The sequence below is a fragment of the Nestor notabilis genome, unplaced genomic scaffold (genome assembly GCF_000696875.1).
Source record: "Nestor notabilis isolate BGI_N333 unplaced genomic scaffold, ASM69687v1 scaffold21019, whole genome shotgun sequence".
Classification (NCBI taxonomy): Eukaryota; Metazoa; Chordata; class Aves; order Psittaciformes; family Psittacidae; genus Nestor; species Nestor notabilis.
This window is the reverse complement of record NW_009943536.1, coordinates 17,087-37,716: the sequence shown is the minus strand read 5'-3', so window position 1 is coordinate 37,716 and position 20,630 is coordinate 17,087. Positions and strand designations below refer to the sequence as shown.

Here is a 20,630-nt window from a genome sequence, read left to right as displayed (position 1 = left end):
TTACTGAAGTATTTCCTTATCTCCCCTCTTCCCTTTCAATCCCTGATCTTACTGGGTACATTTCAGATATGGAGATATCGTAAGATGCATGTTCATGAGGAGACCAGTTGGCTGAATCACTAAGGTCATTTCAGGTCTGTTTCTAGATGTATGCAACACACAGCGACTAGCACAGAAGATCTGCTTTAGCACAAGTGTAAAATTATTACTGTGCCCAAGCAGAAGGAAAATATTTAGGGCAGCCTGAATGCTAGTCCAACACATGCTGTGTTGTTTAGGAGGTGGATGCAAGGAGAAGAAGAAAGAAAGAAGAAAAGAAGGAAAGAAAGAAAGAAGGAAAGAAAGAAAGAAAGAAGGAAAGAAAGAAAGAAGGAACAAACAGAAGCTATCCATTTGAAGGGACGAGCACCCACTTCTTAGTCTGAAATGGTTTTCACCCTGAAAAGTATCTTCATAGTACTGAACACTGATGATTTGTTGTCAGGCACTGCTGCTAACTGTTCTCTCTGTCTTTCAGCAAGGGATAGCTTTTAAATGGTATTACAGAGCTGCATGTCCAATCGTGTGCATTACATAAAGACAGTAGGAACCCTTGGGGTGGGGGGAGGGAGAGAAAAGAACAAAAACTCCCCTGTAGCCCCCAGACAAACCAGAGTAAAGCATATTACATCACATCAAAGTTGTTAAGATACTCCCACAGCTTTTTAACTTTTCCCCAGCCATCATAGTATGCTGCACGTATTAATCATTTTGTTGCATCTTCATATGGGAGGGAGGTGGGGTTAAAGTATGTTTAAAGCAGTTTGTTGGTATCAATAGCTAAATGCCAACAATCAGAAATGATTACTCATTTCCCAAACTATTAGTGGTTAGTATCTTTGGTCATTTTAAACAGTGCTAAAACCATGCAGCATAGAAGCCCTTGGGTAATGGGTTATAAACAAGTTTCTATCCCCAGTTGCTGTTTTTATATCAGTTTTGTGCTTTGTAGAAGATAATAATTGCAACAACCCAATTTGGCATTGGGCTAGGCCACACAGCTACCCTTCTTGTCTTAAGACAGTTCCTTTCTCAAGGAACTACTCCTTTTTGTTTTTTTCTTCTTCAGACCAGCAGAAACAGTTTTGGGGGGAAGGTGAATTTGTACAACAACATTTTATCATTGCTATATTCAGGTTCCTGGCTTTTATGCCTTAAATTCTAATCTAGAGATACCACTGCAATGTGATTCTTCAGTAGTTGTGCTGGAACAGCAGAGAGAGAGATAATATGGTTATGGCAAAAATGCACCCATCTCCTTCTCCTTTGTAGGAAAAGATAATGCAGAGAGATGAGACACTGTATGAAACTGGCACTGTATTTGAAGAGCTTTATCCAAGACAGGACAAAGCACTTTAGGGAAAAACGACAAGTCACTAGCTGCAGGAATCTATCTCAGTATTTTTCTAAGCTAAGCTGGTTAGGCACACTGCCAGCCAGCATGGCCCCTGGAACCTCTCCAGGAAAAAATCTCAGCTCACATTGTGAAAGGGTTTCCCCCATCCATGCTGGAGAAGATACTCCCTTCTCAGCACCTTAGAGAGAAATATTGATTTTTAATTTTTAATTGTATATTTTTTTACAGTAGCAAATTAATGTTAATGACACGCAGTCAGTTTGTGTCATAGGCACCATGAGGCATTTTGAGTTATCAAAGCCAGCATGGAGTATAGATTCCTTAGGTGCAAACAGTCCCTACCCTGCTCTTTTCTGACTCTACTGCTGCTGGCTCACAGGACAGGCACAACTGTTTTTGGCAAGTAAGTGGGGGTGACACAGGGAGTGAGTTTACAAGCCTATATGACATGAGTGCCAGACTGGATTTTGGCCTTACATGGCACTTGCATGGAGAGGAGATCTAGGGAGTCCTACTTTCTTTCTTGTTTTCTCTAGGGATCCAGATTTGCCTGTGGGCAGGTTTAACTCCTGGCTATGAGGTGCTACTGCTGCCATTATTAACCCCAGAGTGAGGCTATGTCTGTGGTCTTGAACAGCAAACAATCAGTGCTGTAAAGAAGAGCTGGGATCCTCATGTCTACTGGGGATTCTCATTATCTGAGTATGGAGCCCACCTATTTAGGTGTAATGGTCTTGCATTCGGATTGCTGATACTGATGGTGTTAAACACTTCAGGGTAAATGGGAATTTGGAGAAGAATTTGGACCATGACAGATTCGAATTTGAATGTAGCATCATGCTGATGAGGTTTTAATTTTGACCTGGTCCGAAATAAATTGTCCATAGCAGAGCAGGGAATAGGAACCTCTCAAGTCCTTGTTTGACATCCTAGCTATGGGACTATGCTTCATCAGTTTGTCTATGGATGTTCAAGTGTGCTTCCACCTCCTGCTTAAACCTAAGGTTTCTCCTCTGCTTTCTTTTGGGCAATAATTTTCTTTAACATCTTTGTGCTCTCATTTTTTTGAATTTTTTTTTTCCTTCTGGAGATGTCAGCTTTTGTCTAGCAGACATAAGCCTGCCAGCCTGCAGATGCCTTTGAAGTAGTTTGCTGTCTCCCTTGGGTCTCTGCACAACAGGTTGAAAACAATATGTCATTGTGCTCTGCATTAATGGGATGGAACAAAATGAACTATTTATTCCATGCCTGTGGTGTTCTTGGTCCTTTTGTGGTATCATAAAGAGACTTCTTATCCCTTTGTGACAGCTGCAATTTCAATGACTTTCTTATTACCTCAGTCTTCTCCAAGCAGTTATCCATGTAGGAACTTGGCAGAATTCAGAAGTTGTTTTAACTAGTTTCTTATACTTTCTTGGTATAAAAAGAGTAGACGTCCCTGCCTTGTGTATCTAGGAGGATGTCATCCTTGGTGAAAGCATTAATGATCTGGGTTTTAATGTAAATATGAGTATAATGTTGTGAATTAATTGTTAGACTTTTAAGGCTAGAGGTCCTCAGGAGACAGTTCAAGATAAAACTTTTAAAAAGTCTCTTCCATAGTCTTCTTCTCTAATTCTGTTTGCCAAATAGGATGCTAGCTTTTCAGTAGGTTATAGTGTCTTTGGAAAAGGAAGCCACTGTGATATCCCTTTTCAGAAGAGGAGTTGTGGTAGATCAACTTCACTCCTTTCCACTTCAACAAATCTCGTGACCAGTCCTGTAGATCAGTTCTTTTTGGAAGACAGTGTGGAAGTGTTGTTGGATTGTTAAGCTTTGAGCCAGGATGTTGAGCTCATTTCTGCTCCTGATTTGCTATGTCTTCATAGTCATAACACAAGCTATATGCTGGTATTTTCTTCCCCTACCTTTAAATGGAAGAATGTCTTCTGGCTCTACACAATGCTGTGAGGCTTAAAATTTAATGCTTGTAAAGTATTTTGAAATCCTAGGAAGAACTGCAAAGTAGAAAAGCAGAGTGTTGTTGAATCACCTCACCTGAGACCATTAAAAAACCCCTAAAACCTTTGAATATATCTTTAAATATATCGAAAGTGTACACCTCAATAGTTGGCTTCTCTGCCATGCACAGGAATGATCTTCAGCCTCATGGTTTCCAGAATAGCAGTTCCTGAGTGACCTTCCCCTCTAGCATTACATCAGAGAGGTTTACTTCTCCAGGGATAGGCAATGAGACAGATGATGATGAACCTGCACACATGCTCTCTCTCTCCCCATGTCCCCTCTTACTTTTGTTCTTTCTGGGTTTTAGTCCCTTCATCTTTACAGAAATTTCTAGCTCCGAGTCAAGCTTGATTCCTAATACCTGCCACTTGGTAGTCATCTCTGAGAGGCTTTCCTCCACACTCCTGTCCTACCTTGGCATAATATGCCTTCAGATGGCATCACTTAAGGGAATGTTCCTGCCAAAATAAAGCTGAAAGTGGCCTGCATGCAGCCAATCAAGATTTTCAAGGTCATATATTTGAGAATAGGGGCTTTATTGTTACTCTATTGCATCCCATCCCTTCAGGATGGTTACAGCCTGGCACTTTGGAGGTGATTCTCCCTTCCCCTACCGCTGACTAGATACGGTTTTGAGAAAAGGCAGGCTGATCTTGGCAGGTAAGCAAGACTTATGATATGAAATGTGAATTATGTTTGTCTTGGTGGGTCTGAGTAACTGTCAGAGGATAACTGAAAGAAACACCATACAGGAAGAAGAGCAGGCACTCCAGTCCACTAAACCATGAAGCTCTGAGCCTTGTTAACAGGATGAGCAGACAGACTTATTTGTTCATAGGTATTAGTTTTCTCCCCCAAAGGATCTGATAACTGTACCTGTGAATCGGATCTTGCTGAACAATATTTAATTCCTGAACTACTTGAGTGGAGACAGCATAGTAGAGGGTGTTTCAATTACTGATCTTCAAACCATGCTGAAGCTTGAAAGACATTAGCATTTTGGGTGTCCTTCTTAGAAATCCAAGAAGACATCCCAAGACATCTACCTTAGGTGGTCAGTCATGGACCGTCGATGTGCCTTAGCTAGCCAAAAATTAGGTATTTGTGTTTGGTCAGGCAGGGACTCTCGAAGGAGGACAAGCCAATGAGGAAGAATCAGTGTTAATTTAGCATTTTGCTATTATGGGAGAGAAATCTATGAACCTAAGCAAGGATCTAGATGAGCTCTTGGTCTTAACTGCCAGTTTATTTGATGTCATGAATCTCTCAATCTCTTCTGCTGGAGCTGCTTACATGTCCATGCATCACTTTGTTGGAGAAGCTGCAGTTGGTGATTAGGGTGTTCATCTTGGCTATGAAGGGCTGAAGTTCAAATCCCTGCTACCAACCTGCCAAAGCAGAGAGACGAGCTGTGCTTTTTGGCACTTCAGGGACATGCTACAGCATGTGGAGGGCTTGGGGTGCGTGTTAACTGCAGCCCGATTCTCTGATTAAAGGCAGATGCTTTGGCCTCAGCAAGATTGATATGTAGACCGGAATGCATTTTCAAAGGATGCACTAAATGTCTGTTTTCCCTCTGTAATGCTGACATCAGGATAGGGCTAGTCTCCTCTTTGGAACGAAAGACTGGAGAAGGGCCATCAAAGAGAGCAAGGGTTCTTACCAACGGGGAGAAGAAGGTGTTAATGTACCCTTTTCTGAGCAGGCCTAGCTACAGCATTACTCCTCATCTGAGAAATCATTTAGCAGCCCTATTTATTAATTACAGTTCTAAGTTACATCTTTCCTGCAAGATGAAGGACAGAGAGCCCTGAGGCCATATTGTTGATCCTACCAGGCATATAAGGGCCAAGCTAGTTCCAGAGCCAAAGCTCCTGCACCGTCCTGCACTGTGCTTCATATATCTGCTGGTAACTGAGGTGTAGGGTATTTCTGTGCCTATGTTTTTGTTTTTTCAAGTCACCTGAATATTTTTTAATTGGAAGCCTGCTTCCTAACATGCTCTGAAGACTGGATGAAGGCTTACAGTGCATGTAAGTGTGCAGGGTCTGAGATACGCTCAAATAAGGTTGTTAACAGCCTCGTAGACATTAGCAGAGGAAAACATTTTGGACTATTCAATACTCTGTCCTGGACAGGCACATGAAGGCTTTTTTGGCACATGGCTTTCAGTCATCCAAATGTTTTTTTGTGCTTTCTTACTGCCAGGAAACTTCAAAACACTTAGCCAAAGTCTCTCTTCTTTTTAAGCTATGTTACTCCTACTTGAATCCTTTTGCATCATTCTTAAGAAGTCTTCTCCCATAACTCATGTCAGCCTTTCAAATGTTTGCAAATTTGTCATCTGTAGTCGTTGCTTTGCCAAGCTATTAACTCTTCTGAATTAATTCTCTTACAAGTCAGTCTCGCCATTTCTCTGATCATTTTGCTGCTGTTCTTTTCTGAATACTTCTCAATTTGTCATTGTGAATGCATCTAAGGCAAAGGCATTATCACTTTGCTAATTTATAACACATCCAAGTTTCTCAGGCACATTCCCTGAGTAAATACACTTAGTGTAATCCTGCAAATGGACACTTTTTTTTCTTTTTTTCTTCTGACTTCATATACTTGGGATTAAGATTATACATGAAAATAGTTAAAACTAAGGAGATATAAGAGATACAGCATATGAAGTGGTGTGTAATAGCATGGATAGTCCTTCTGCAGGGCTGCTAGTGAGACCACTCTGGGACAGGTTCTTGGCACTGGCACATGTTGCACCCATCTGCAGCAATTCCCCCTCATGATTTCTGCTCAATATCTCCAGTCCCACCTCAGCCCCTTCAGGTCACTCCTTCAGATACAGTCAGGACTGAGGAAAGCAGGTGGACGCTGGAAAAAATGGCATATTGCTTCTCATATGGCACAAACAATCTATTACAAATACCATGTTGTGTGCACAGACACCCAGGCTGGGCCATTAGTGTCATGACTGGTGTGACAAACCCTTGGGCAGGTGGATTAACTTCTGGTGGCTTCTGTGTGAACTTGAAAACAGAAGAGAGAGGGACGTTTGTTCTGCAGGGGCAGGAAATAGTTGCTTAATTTAGCCAGCTAGTTGCCCTGTCTCTCCATTGGTAATGCAGGTTCCCACTTGAGCTCTGAAACATAGATTGGATGGGTGTTCACTGTCTCCAGCAACAGTCAACTGTATTTAATGCAGAGCATGCTGGATCAGCTACCTCCTAAATAGCAGGCTACAAATGTGTATGGCTTGAGACAAAAAACACACAGTGGTAAACTTCCTCCCACATGTGGCTGCAGGAAGGAAGCTCTGCTCAGGATAACTGCTGCTGTCAGTGCAACAGGGTAGAAAGTGGAACAGTATTGGGGAAAGCAAAAAAGTATAGAGGACTTCAAGTAATACCAGTATATTGAGCCAGGACTGCGCCTGCCCTTTTATAGGACGAGGCTGAAGTAGAAACACTGAAGGTATCCCATTCTCTCAGCTAAATCTTGTTTATGTTTTTAAATTAAAAATTAGAATACACCCAAAAGTTACCTGCTAAAATGCATGCTGTTTCCTTTCTGCAGCATGATTAGTATTTTCTTTTGTCCTGCTATTCTTCCAGTAAAATCTCATTTCATCACAGCATTGAAGCATAAGTAGATTTCCAACTCTCCCTCAGCAGCATCAGTTTTTAATCCACATATAGCATTTTAGAAGCCACTGAAATAAGCTCTTTATGCTTCATGATTGCAAAGATTTTAGTGTTGGCTCATGCATCAGGCAATTCAGAAGCATATTATAATGTCTGAAAAGCCATAGCAACCTCCAAAGAAATTCCTCCTGAAGAGACAACTAAGGAATGTATTTTAGCCCAACCTGAGAGGAAAAGATCCTTTACAGAGGAGAACCTGGCTGAGATAAAAGAGCTGCTGAGGCAGAGTTGGCTGTTGCAATCCTACAGAGGCTTGGCCTGTTGTTCCTCTCAAGGGAGCAATTCAGCATCTTGCCTTGTGTCTCTCAGCATTTTTGAGTTTGCATGAGGAAATATGTACAGCACTGCAAGTTACGTCATTTCCCAGGAAATTATGGTCTATTATAGTGTATTAACCTGAAGGGTTGAGAACTATTCTCAGCAGAAGCTCCTTTCCTTCAAAATGCAGCACAGCAGTCAGTTGCCAAGAGATGCCTTGTCTTTTTCTTCTTTCTGTGATGTGACTCTGCTCCTCAGATGTCTGTTCTCATGTCCCTGTCCAAGCCTGAAGTGGGGTCCTTGTATAAATCTGTATCCCCGCTTTATCAGAGCTACATCAAGCTCTCTGACTGCAATGAAGCTGTAAATTTATCAGTACTTGGATGCTCTCCTGGAAGAAAACCTGTAGTTCCTCAAGCTTTGATCAGTTCTGCCAGTTGGGTTGTTTGTAAACTGGGCATACTCTGAGAACTGTTTTTCTTGAGACTTGCAAGTTATAGCCTATTGCAACAGAGGCTGAGCCTGTTTGTTAACAGAGACCTGCTTACTGCAGTAGTTTGTTTCTTTAATACTATCTGGAATTTTAAGTGAAAACTAGCATACCTGATTAAAGAGTGTGCTTTTGGCTAATTGGATTTGGAGTGACCTGACGGGCTGTCACACTGTGGTCCATGACTTGCAGATTGATAGGTTTTGCCAGGAGCAAAGAGGACCTGACATAGGAGGTGTTACTCCAGCTAGGAAGAGTCACGTTTAGAATGTGCTGGAGCGATGACCCACAATATAGCTTTTCCCAGGTATGAAGTCTCAAAGACGAATCTGTGTCATCACTTCTCAATACTCTGTAAAGCTTCTCTTTTAGTTTCTGTTCTCCCCACATGCATTTAAATCCTTTCCTGCTTAATCTGTGTTCATAGTATATTAGGAAAATAGCGTTTTAGGCTTGGTGAATAAACAAGCCTTGTACCTCTGGAGAACTGAGTGTAAGAGATACAGGTCACACTAAAATGAGCTTGGGTCTCATCCAGTTGCTAAAGAAACCTTACTAATAGCTGCCATGCTGTATAATTTGATGTCATCCTATGTGATAGTGAGGTTTTATTACTGGAGCTCCAGGCCAGAAGGGGTGAACAGCAGAAGGACTGAGGCACATCGGCAGAACCATGTGCACGCCTAGGGCTGTGGAACATAAGTGAGAAGTACTGCAATATGACTGAAGTGCCTTGGCAAAGACCTGCAGGAAGCCTCCTGTCCTGTGTGTCTGTAGTTGAGGTAATGCTTCTTCATCCCTGCAAGCATTACTCAGAGAATAAAGCCTGTGATCTGTCTTGGGCTCTCTCCTTCCACCTCTGGGGGCCCAAGGTTCTTGATCTTGGTTTAAAAAAATTAAAAAACTGAAAAAAAAAAGCACCCCAGACCAAAACCCCCCAGCTGAAACTATTCTGAAGTTTCTGACCATATAGGGCTGGTATTTTACTCACTGGTTTCCTCAAGTGATGTTCTCTAAGTAAGTTTTGTCTTTTGCGCTCTCGTATTTCACATCTGGATAAATACATCTCAGAAAATAATGCTGAAACATTACTTTGATGTTCCCTGGCTCATCTCCTGCATCAATCTGATTTTGCCTTTAAAATACTGGCTTTTGTGTTGAGCTTTAATGTCACAGAGGATTCTCCTGGTCTTTGAGATAAGACTCAGTGCATTTATTAGCACACACACTCCTCTTCATGTTTTCATGGGCTTCCTGAGTAAGTTGATTACAGTGGCCAAGCACTGCTAAGCCCAGGACAAAGCCTCTGTGAAAAGACTTTATGCAGTGTGTAAAGGCAGAGGTGTGAAGAAATGTTCCTTACCAGTTCACGCCTTTCAGGCATCACACTGGTTAGCAGCTGGCGCCCTGGGTGTCTTCCCCCTGCATTTGTTGAGCTAAGGGTATCTATCTTCTGCAGTAAGCCAGCTCCCACATTCTGCAGAGAGGAGGCATCTCTGCAAAGGAGAGCTTGGTGTTACAGCATGTGGCTTGGCCCTCAAAGAGGAAAGCATCAAAATCAAGCCCAGGTGGTAGGGCAGACACTGGACTTGTGTTGGCAGGAGTGCTCCATGAAGACCAGCAGGAGGTGAGGTGATTTGACCATTTCCTTCAGTCTCTTGACATGCTCCTTGCTCTCTAGCAATGTCAGAATACCATCTGTATCTCATCCTTCTTTACTGGTGTTTTTTTCATTCCTCCTTAAAGCAAAGCTTTGCCAGTGGAATCATAGGGAAAAGGAAGTATTCCTACATATACAGATGGTGCTTTCAGAGGAGAGATGGTTAAGTTAGTTACTCGTTCATCATCTGCACCCGTCCTTGGTAAAGGTGTCTTGTTCAAAGACCAGATACAAGGCTAGATAAAGCTTTGCTCTGACTTAGTCTGGTTGCTCTGATGTCCACATAACCAGACTAAGTCAGAGCAAAGCTTTATCTAGCCTTGTATCCTGGTTCAGATGATGATTGTGTGGTACCTCGTGAAGAGCAGAAGAATGTGTCAAGGATCTATGACACTGAGTACTCAGAGTTTTCATTTATTTGCTGAAATCAGATTTATTTAGTAGCTCCTGGTGGATTTCTTTTCTATATGTTCATACAGATCATAAGAAAGGATGGGTTAGTGTCTCTTCAGTAGTGGATGGGCCTGATGGAGTGGAATATCCAGTCTATACTGGGGTGATAAATGAAATATTGCTTAATGTGTTGCTTAATATTGGAGATACTCACAGAGGTGGTCTTGTCTCCAGTTCCTAGGGAGCAGGTTAAGTTAAGCTATTCTGCGCATTGAAGCATAACAGATTTTGGTGTCACATCATGGGAAATAATGGTCTGAAGTAGGATGGTAAAGAGAAAGTGACAGCAACTTCAATGTTACAGCATGCTATTATTGATGGTAGAAGTTAATGGTTACATGGATGGGCCTCTTCTACCTGGAAACCTGTTTCTGGCAGGAGTTCCCAGGAACTGCTGCTCTGAAAAGTCCTGGGATGACACAATCTGTTAATATCATGTCATCTGCTTCTCCATCCTAGACCTGCCAGAATATGTATCAATATAATGAAGCTGTTAAGTTTCTTTCCTGTCTGGAAAGTTAGGGCATGGTTCACTGTCCTGGTAAGGCTTTCAAGCCTACCTCTGTGTGAAAGATGATAAATGAAGTGAGTAACACAACAACTCAGTCAGACTATCTCCCAGAGTCTGAATTATCTTACCAGATATTCTGATCCCTAAACCAGACCAACAGGAAATAAGGAAAGACTTGTATAAAAACTGGAAAAATTCAAATTCTACTTCATCAGGGACCTGCATTAAAAGCTCTTAACTGATACACTGCAAACTAAATGTGAAGAGATTCCTTCCTTTCTGGGTTTTGATTTTGCATCCTGAGCTATCTGCTGCTTTTGTGAAACAGCTACAGTCTGGTTAGCTTTCCTCCCTGCATCTCTTCACTTCTAAGCTGTTCTCTGTCTCTGCTGAAGATGAAAATGAGACAGAATGCTCCAAGTCCCTCTGTGTAGGGTTTACAGCATGATTTTGCAGGCAGCATGCAATGCAGGCATGAATCACAACTCTCTTTAAAATACTGCTTTATTCAATACCCAGTCTCTTTCATTTGACAGAACAGGGTGCAGATTTTTGTTTTTAATCTAAGCAATAGCCCATTTACTCCAGAGATGAGTATCTGCTGACTGCTGCTGCTGTTCTTATGCTCAGAATTGCAAACCCCTTGGAAAATGAGGCCAGCTTGAGCATGTGTGTACAAACCTGGTTTCAAATCTGGCTTGGATTCTCTCTTCCAGCTCAGCTAGTGACTGACATGTTCACTCTAAGCATAGCTTCCTCCCGAGACAAGCCGTGGGCTGTGCCAAAGTGCCATGAGGCATTCACTGCGTGTTCAGTCACACACTGGAGGCAGATTCTGCAGCACCCTGGAGACAGGGGTGAGATGAGGACAGTAGCAGCCATGATTCAGAGTTGCTTTGCATTTTGGACTTGCTAATAGGTCATATCAATATCATATCAATAGAACCAAGATGCAAATCAGATCCTGCTTCAGTAACACCCTTGAGTTATTAAGGTTATTTCAAAGAAAGTACTAAACTGGTATAGCTTCTGTTCAGTTCAAGTTCAGATATGGCTGAGGTTGTTGCAGTTCAGTCCATAATAGTTCATCAAAGGAATTCATACTGCAATATATACCATTTAAATACAGAAATGTCCACATGACAGTTGTAATCCTGCAACACCTGACATCAGCCAGAGAAAAACTTCTGCTTCTCTCTCCTTTATCTCTGGTGGAGCCTCCCCATCATCTGTGTTTTCAGAACTGCCCTGCAGCTTGGCTCTTGCCTCCAGCAGTTGGGCAGGGTGGGTTTTGGGGGCTGTGGCTTGGTGCTGGGAACAATAGTGGTTGCAGGACAGTGAGGGCTTGTAATCTGACAGTGCTCTGCATGTATGAGGTGATCAGGTCTCAATGCACTACTCTAACATGTTAACCAAGGAGAGGGGTTTGGGGTTTTTATTTCCTGCTCGTTTGCTTATTTATTGTTTGGAACCAACATAGACTTTCACATGGAAGAAGAAAAAGCTATAGTTGGAAGTGTCTTTCAGTTTAACTTTCTTGTTTGAAGTTACTCCTCTAAGTAAAGCAGCTGGCTTGACCTGGGCATGTTGTGCTTGTATTGTTGCTGTGAGACAATAGCTCAGCCTGAGGGAAGAAGACAACCTACTTACCATATCCTGTGGGAGTTGTTACAGTGGGACTCTAGAAACCAGTGTTTCTCTGAAGCTTACTGAGGCTATCTGAGACTATCTATCTGAGGAGTTAATCCATAAGATTTGGGAGAGCAAAGAATTGAACTGAGGACTATGTATCCATGGGAGACAGGCTTTGGTCTCCTCAGCAGACGTGGCTGGTATCATATGGGCTTCTGTATGCAGCCTCCACCTCTGTATCTTCTTCCCAAATCAGTGCAGCGATATTCCTGCAGCAGAGAACTGTGAAGAAGGGCAGCAGAAGGCAAGGGCACATCATGTCCCTAAATACTAGGCATGGTGTTCAACAGAGGATTCATTGCTAACGCACTATTTCAGCTGACAGGTTGAGAGCTACCTGACCTAACTCCAGTTCAACGTTCTGATGTATCCTAAAAACAGGAGTTTGCATAACTCAAATGAAGAGGTAAATACAGGTTATACAAGGTCTGAAGAGAGCAGTGGGCAGGGGTCCAGCTGGGGTCAGGTTGTTTGCTGCTCTCCTACAGTAATACGACATTTATGATACCAAAACACGCAAAAGAACAAGAAGCATTGCAGCATTTTCTGAAGGGAAAGGGAACTGCTGTACTGTCAGAGGCAGGGATTTTTGGGGGCATGGTTTGAGGTATCAAGACTGGCTATACATTATATCAGGCTTGGGACTGTACTTTTCATATGGGAGCTATTGTGGTTTTTAACAGTAGCAGTGGTCTCACAGAAAGTATTTCCAGGTGATATGCAGAGCTACTGCAGTCATCAAAATTTCATAAGGAAGCAGTGTGGGCAGAGTAGGTAGAGTATGCCAGACCTCTGGTTACCTGATAGCAGAGGGGTTCTAACTCACACCTGACAGCTCAGTGGTGCCAGACACCAGGGGAGGTACAGCTTATTCTGGCTCCACCAGAAGCTATCAGACCCAAAAGAGAATTTTAGCTTAATGAATCTGTCATGTCCTTGTACAGGGGCAAGTGAATAACACTCATTTCCCTTGCAGTGCTTGATTAAAGTAAGAATTTAGTAGCTCTGAGTTACTAGAGATGCATCTTCACTGCAGAGTAGCCCTAAGTGAACTGTAAATATACCAGTCATGGGCATTTTCCACTCAGTGCCTGAAACCATCATTTCTGCAGCAGCACAGCTCTGCAGCTGACCTAATAAATACTGGTGCTGAGCAGGACTAATTATCTCCAGTGCAGTACTATGCTGGCATGGCTGTATGGCTTCCTGCTCCAGAATTAGCTTAGCTGGGACTTGTTTGGGTGTCTGCACTGTCCTTCATGGTATGGTGGAAACAGGCCCTGAGCAACGCTTGGTGGAGAAGCATCACATGCAAGCACCAGACTGCTGTATTATTCTTCTCTTAATGTAATGGGGAAGTGCTGGACTCTGACCAGAGCAATGAAGTCATTTAACAGCTCCTCTGGAAAATTTGTCTTTGACTTGGGTGAAGTTGTGGTCACCTTGGACCTAATTTGGGAGCAGCAAGCTCTTGTCTCTTGATATTATATGGAGCCTCTGAGCAAAATGTTGATTAACATGCTCTGAGTTTTTTTTTTTTTTGTTTTTCTATAAAGTAGTTGCCAAGATAATTACTAAATGGTGCTGAGGTCCAGTTATATCCTAATACAGGTTAATACTTTACATGGAAAGGATTAGATGAACATTTTTTGGAGACCTAATCCCAGCCAGCTGTATAAGCACAGTGCCCACTTCTGTTGGCCTATAAGGAGTCTCAATTTGTTTGTCCAAGTTAATTTCAAAATCACTCTTCTCCTTAAAAGAAGTTGCTCTGAGGATGGGAGATGGGGGATATACCCTAGACCACCATTGCGTGTTTCTTTTGCACTAATGCTTCCAAATGTGGCTTTTCTCTTGTTGTAGTACTGGATAAATGAATACACCTCCACCTTGGGGATTGGTGTCTTCCACTCTGGCATCGAGATCTACGGCAGAGGTATGAAGTTATTTTCTTTCCAGTACCTGCAGAACATGATGACAACTGTAGTTAGTCTGATACTGAAAGCACCCCAAATGTGCAGCTTTTGGCAAGGAATGTTTTGAGGAATGAAAAGCTTGGCCAGTTCTCTTTTTAGAGTCTGTTGTGGAATCCAGCAGGAACTTGAGCAGTTCTGTCATGAACCATATAGCCCTTCATATTTTCACCATGTAATTGCAGCCTCTATAGTTGTGCAGGTATGTAGCAGGATGGCAGATAGGAAGGTCCAAGCAATGTCAGAAAGCTGTTCTGCAGTGAAGGAGGGGAGGAGAGTATGGGAGAAACAGGGGAGGAGAAAGGGAAGCGGATCAGTGGTTGTCCTGATACCTACATATGTGTGCTTGCGCTAATTTCCTGTTAGGGTATATTTGTTTTGCTGCAATTCTTTGCGAATGTCTATGGTCTGGAAATCTTGGAAACTGTTCTTTGAAAACAGCAGGGTTACAAGGAAAAGAAATTGTCTTGTAAGGCTTTTGAAATGGTCTGGCTGGGGTTGAAGGTGATAGAGCATCCATTGCAAAAAGTGCAGTCAAGGGATCAGGGGAAACAGCTGTAGTGCAGTGAAGGACAGACCAGCATCACAGACTTTCCCTTTCTTTCTTCAGCATTAAATGACTCACGCTACTCATGGTATTTTCAGCTGGTGTTATGCAGTAGACAAAACCCCTGGGTGCCATGTGCCGTCTTGAGCACAGCACCTTTCACAGGCTATGCAATATTGCCTGTATGACATGGAAGGACCTCGTGGCTTGACTTGCATGCTGAGTGCAATCAGCTTGGCTTTCTGCAGAGAATTCCCACTCACTGCCTGTAAATCCCTCTGGAAGATTTGTTTACTCCCTGCTCTAGAGAAGACTTCTTCCAGCTCAGTACCACCACTGACAGCCTCTCATAGTTTATCTAGATGCCTCCAGCACAGAACTTCCCACTGAGAGGAAGCCACGTGGATGGGTACAGAGACAGACTGTCAGAGTTTTCCTGGCACTGTGGGAAAGTAGCAGTGTTAGCACAGAGGGTGGCTGTGAGGGCGTCCTTAGGCCAATAGGTAACCAGACAGAAAATGGCTTTCAGAGTCTGGCTGAAACGGATTTTGGCAATAGCCCAGCCCTGGTGCTGATGCTGAGCTGTGCAGACAGCTGCCATAGACTTTTTCCTGACATTGCGTTCATTCAATTACTTACAGTCTGTTTCTTTCCTTGTCAGAGTTTGCCTATGGAGGGCATCCCTACCCTTTCAGTGGGATTTTTGAGATCACACCTGGCAGTGCGGTAGAACTTGGCGAGACCTTTAAGTTCAAGTAAGGGCCCTTTTCTACATCTTCCTCTCTGCCCCCAGTAGCCGTCGGTGCAGGGGGAGCAGGGAAAGTCCTATCCTCTGGGTCTCCCTTTCTGTCTCCTCACAAGCACTGTCACTAACATCCTTCGTGTGCTCCTGGTTCAAAGGCAGCCCTGAAGAGATTTTGCAGGTGGATAAAATGAGTATCACCTGTTTGTGAATGCTGCACAAAGTACCAGAAGTCATCTCTTGTGTTTATTGCTGCTCTGTTACATGGGACAGACCAGCTGCTAGAGGAGTCTGATAGGATGCTGCATTAATGTGTACTTCAAGGTGCTCGGGCTGTGGGTCTGTGGGTCATGGAACTGCCCATGGCAGATGGGGCTTGACCTTCCCAAACTGCCAGTCTGCATTGAGGGTCACTGGAGACTTTTAGAATGAGCACTACTGAGTGAATATTGGGAGAAGCAGTACGTTTCTGCATCAAGTGTTCAGTCTGCTGCTTCCTGACCCATCTCATGGAAACCCTCTCAATCATGAAAGAAGCATCTCCTCTGTTCTACTAGAAACTTCTGTTGTGGGATAATGGGCAGTGTGGGATAAGACTCCCAGAGCTGAGACTTCCCTGGTGGAGAGCAGGAAGCTTCCAGAGCTGTTGCCTGTGCTGTAACCTGCTTTGTGGATAAGCTGAGGATATTACTGTGCCAATATTTTAGTGAGAGTCTCTGATAACCCCAGATAGGTATGTCCATGTTTTAAGCCTGTTCTCTTCCCAATGTCTGATTATTTCCTTCTCCCTGGGTATATATCACTCTCTTCACTGTATCTTTCCATGTTTCCTGTTGTGTGTTTTGTTTTTAACTAGAGAATCCATTGCCTTGGGCACCACAGACTTCACAGAAGAGGATGTGGATAAGATTATGGAAGAGCTGGGCAAGGAGTACAAGGGAAACGCGTACCACCTGATGCACAAGAACTGTAATCACTTCTCTGCTGCTCTGGCTGAGGTGGGCACAGTTATCTTGTTGATACTGTGTATTTTCCTGCTTCACATCTGTAGCAGTGCTCATAAAAAGGGAACTGGGTCAGCACAGGCTGCTGTAAGTTTATCACATGTTTGGTCTATACTCTGTGGTAAATTAGGAGTTTCTTTTCAGAAAGAATTGAGGCACACAGAAGCACAAATTTATCCCAACTATCTGCTAATTCGGGATAATTGATTTTCAATTCCCAAATATCTGATTATTTTTTTGGGAAACTGCCTTCCTTCTTACCCCCCAGATGAGATGTTTAAAGTGTGCTTCGATTAAGGTGTGAATATTCAGCACTTGTGTAAATCTGAATTCAGGATCTTGACCTAATTCCAGAAAAAGACAAGAAAAGCACAAAATGGAAGTGATCTTCCATAATAACTGTTTCTGTGCTTTCCGGTAGGTGTTTATGGCAAACACAAGGAGAGAATATAATTCTTCACAATAGAGTTCACCTGCTTTAATAGTGAAACTTTCATTTCTCTTTCTGGAGTCCTCATCCTCATTCATTATACGCCTCTCACCTTTCTTCATAATATGGGACAAGAGTCCTATGCCAACAACCTCTTTTGGCACAAATGTCCATTCACCCCCAAACAGGCTCATCATGGATCCTGAGTGAAGTGAGATTCTGTAGAAAAAATACTGTATGATTTTGTAAGAAAATTCCTAGTGAATCCAAGAACCAGGAATTCATTTACAAGGGACCTGCTTAGACTCTTAGGAAAAACGTTTCTCTGTTAGTTTCATCCTTACTAATTGCAGAAAGAGAAAACGACTGAGTTCTTTCTTGTAAATGTTAGCAAATAAAAGTAAGCAGGAAGGAATCGCATTGGCACAAACAGAGGATGAAGTTTGAAGTGGTACAGTGATCAAATCAATGTTAGCCACACTACTGTTTTGTTGTTAGATAATCAAATTGCTATGACAGAAAATGGGATCTTTAGAAATTATGAAGGAAACCCAGGAGAAAGCTGTGTGATTATTAGCAAAAGCTAACTCCCTCCTTTTCCCCCTTTCCTGCAGCAGTGAAATAAGGTCATTATTTCACATACTTTGATATGTGAATTTTTCTTTCATGTACAAGCCATAAGCTCAAAGTCATCCTTCCTTGATTCTGCTGCTTTGTATCAGTGAACCCTTCAGTGCCCCTTCCTTACCCAATCTTCCAAACACAAGTCAGATAAGAGATCTTAATAAAAAAATGCCAAGGTATTTTAAATTTTACTTTCAATATGCCTTCAATGAACATCTTAACAGGAGTGGAGTTTGGGGTTAAGTTTTCCTGCAAGAGCTTTCTTGGTGGATTCTGTGTGCTCATTCACTACCCTATAACCTATCCAGATAATAAAACAAAAGCCAAAATGGGTAGTTGTCCCAGAAGCAGAATTTACTCAGAATTTAGGTCAGTTCAAATAAACAGGCAAGCAGAATTATTTTGGTTGTTGCTCTTCGCATATACCTGTGTTTATTGCCCCTCTTTAAAGTATTACAAATGCAAACCCAGAGGAAGTGTTCTTCAGGCCCAGGATGGTCTCAAGCATCAAGATACAGAAAATGGGAGTTGAAATTCTTAAAGAAATAGCTGCTCTTAAGACACCAAGCAAAAGCCCCAGCTATTCAATGTTCTTCAGTCAGCAACATGAGAAATACGTGTAGCTGCCTTGAGACAGATGTCTCCATCACTTCTGGAAAAGAGAATGATTTGCAATCACTGCATTTTGGAGCTGAGTGAGAGGTAGCACAGCTTATCTTGGGATACTTCTGATCTCTTTGAGGAAAGACTGCCTGAAATCTCTTGAGACAGAACCTGAAAGCAATGAAAGTTTCTATTCAGCATCTGAATACTTGCTTAGCTTTAGAGCTTTAGTGTCTTTCTTTTTGTTTTGTTCTTCTTGCTGTAATTTCCATTAAAACTAAACCAAAAAAGAAGCTCCAAGCCCAACCATATAGAGCTATAAGGTGCAGCTCTGTAGCACACAGAACGTTCTAGCTACATGATGACTGGCTCTCAAGAGTGCGTATATATGTGTCACCATAGAAGGCAGAAAAAAACCTCATATTTGTGCCCTAAAACGAATTCTGTGATGAATCTGTTTAGTATTACCCTTTCCTTCAGGCTCTTCGTCTGTGGAGCAGCAATAATAATAACTAGCATCTATTTATGCATAGCTGTGTTATGTGGCAGTAAGAGACAGGAAACTGGAAAATGTATTTGAAGAATTAAAAGATGTAGAAATTTTGTTCAACAGAATAGAGTTGCTCACTGGAACTAGGATTTAACGTCAGCCACACAAAAAGCACCGGGGATTTTAAGTGAGTGTAAGTTCTCAGTCTTCCTGTTGCTGTAGCCCAGCTGAAAGGTGATGCTATCGGTACCACAAAGCTCTTTCACCACAGAGAGGGGTGGGGTGGAGGCTAATTTTTAGCATGAAAGAAAATGACCAGCCCTGCTCCCTACAGTCCTTTAGGCCTTTTGTGCTCATGGGGATAAGCAATTGTGGTGAGTTCAGGAGATGGATGTTCTGAGCCTCCTAGGTAATCCCAGGCAAGCCACATCCCTGCTCTGTGCCAAAGTATCCCCTCTCGTATGCTGGGTTGTTTCCTTCCTTCAAAAAGGGATCTGAAATCTTTTGGTGACAGGTCTCTTTTCTGCCAAGGTTAATTAGCTGGTTTATGGCTTGTCTTGTTCTGTATCAGCATTCAAAACTAGAGCTAGAGCTTTATAATGGCAATGTATGAGTTAACATGTTTACACAGATCTGTCTGGCAGGCCTTGAGATTTGGCTCTATGGCCATGTGGTAGCTGTGTTTGACCGCATTAATTTCCTCATCTGGCTGTGGTCTTGCAAATTAGTATCCTTACAGATGTTGCCCCAGTGGCTGGGCCATGGGTTGGGAGAATACCATCTGGTCATATGGACTGAGGGCAGATGCAGCCTTGTGTCCTGCTGGCTGAGGTTGTGATTCTGCAGGGGGAATGGGAAGGAGGTATAAGGCTGGCTCTCCCTCCCAGATCAGCTTTCTTGGGATCACACTGTGAGACAATGGCTGAATGTTCAATTGCTAGGACCTGTAAGTGAGGTTCCCCATCCTCAGGAGGGTTGCTGAAGCCACAGGAGTTATGCTTTATTTTCAAAAGTTCGTTTTCTTGTCCTTTCCCAGTGTTTTCTCACCAGATAGAACGTCCATTCAGAAATTGTCTGTCTACATCTGTTTATGAATGATTTTTCTCTCGAATTCCTGTTTGATACAGTGATGCCTGAGGTCTTACCATAATGACACATAGCTGTCACTTTTAAAAGGCTGACTTCTGATGGTTACGGGCATGTCCAGGCCTATATTCATGACTCTGACATTTGGCCACGCATCTTGAAAAATCCCTGGACTACCTGTCCAGCACAGGCAGATAAGCTCCACTTAAACACTGGGTATGCCATTGACCTGTTATATACCTCTGGAAAAACTCCTTTTGCAGCGCAATAGCAGCTTAATTGTGTACTGCTATGGCACTGAGCATCACCCTACAATGCCATACCTCTCTTCTGAGTCCTCTGGTCCTCCTGCCCATGTTCACTTGTAAGCTGCAAGGGGTTTTGTTACTTCCTCAGTGGCACTTAGCTCTGAATTTTCCTTACTCCCTACCACAGATTGCCAAGCATATTCATACTTGCTCAAGACTTAGATCTCTCCCCGCTTTGCCAGTTCCCTATGGACTCCTAACGAGCAGCTACTGGATCAAAGAGGCTTTAGCTGGGTCTACTCACAAAGCAGCTCCTGTGGGAAGAAAACAGAGAATGCCCTGGTTTCAGCAGCAGCAGTTCAGACTTCATCTTCTCCAATGCCATTTCATGGCAGCCTTCTCAGTAAGTGATTCAGCGAACATGCTGCATGATCAGTAGTCTCTCCTGTAGATTTCCTGAGAAATTCTTCATCAGGGTACTCTGGGTTATTTAAGAAGTGAAGAACTACCACAGAGCCTAAGTCTCTGCCTAGTAAATCCTGCACACCATTTTAGTTTTGAAGGAAGTTCTGATGTAAAGCAGGACAGGATTTCCTAGTAGATAGTCATGAGAAAGAAACTGGATGCACTCCCTATGCATTTGCCCAGCTTCAATTTAAGGTTGGTATATACACGACTAAATACCCCTTTGTGGTCTCCCTTTACCCTTACCATC

General features: G+C 42.8%; 1 protein-coding gene across 1 annotated transcript in view; it reads left to right on the top strand.

Annotated features, from left to right (window-relative positions):
* The window catches only part of LOC104401030 (desumoylating isopeptidase 2-like), a 54,357-nt gene that overhangs the window by 20,302 nt on the left and 13,425 nt on the right, over nt 1-20,630 (top strand). The window contains exons 2-4 of the mRNA XM_010021991.1: nt 14,032-14,104; nt 15,350-15,443; nt 16,287-16,428. Coding sequence (XP_010020293.1) covers nt 14,032-14,104; nt 15,350-15,443; nt 16,287-16,428 — 309 coding nt within the window. The remainder of the gene's footprint in view (nt 1-14,031; nt 14,105-15,349; nt 15,444-16,286; nt 16,429-20,630) is intronic.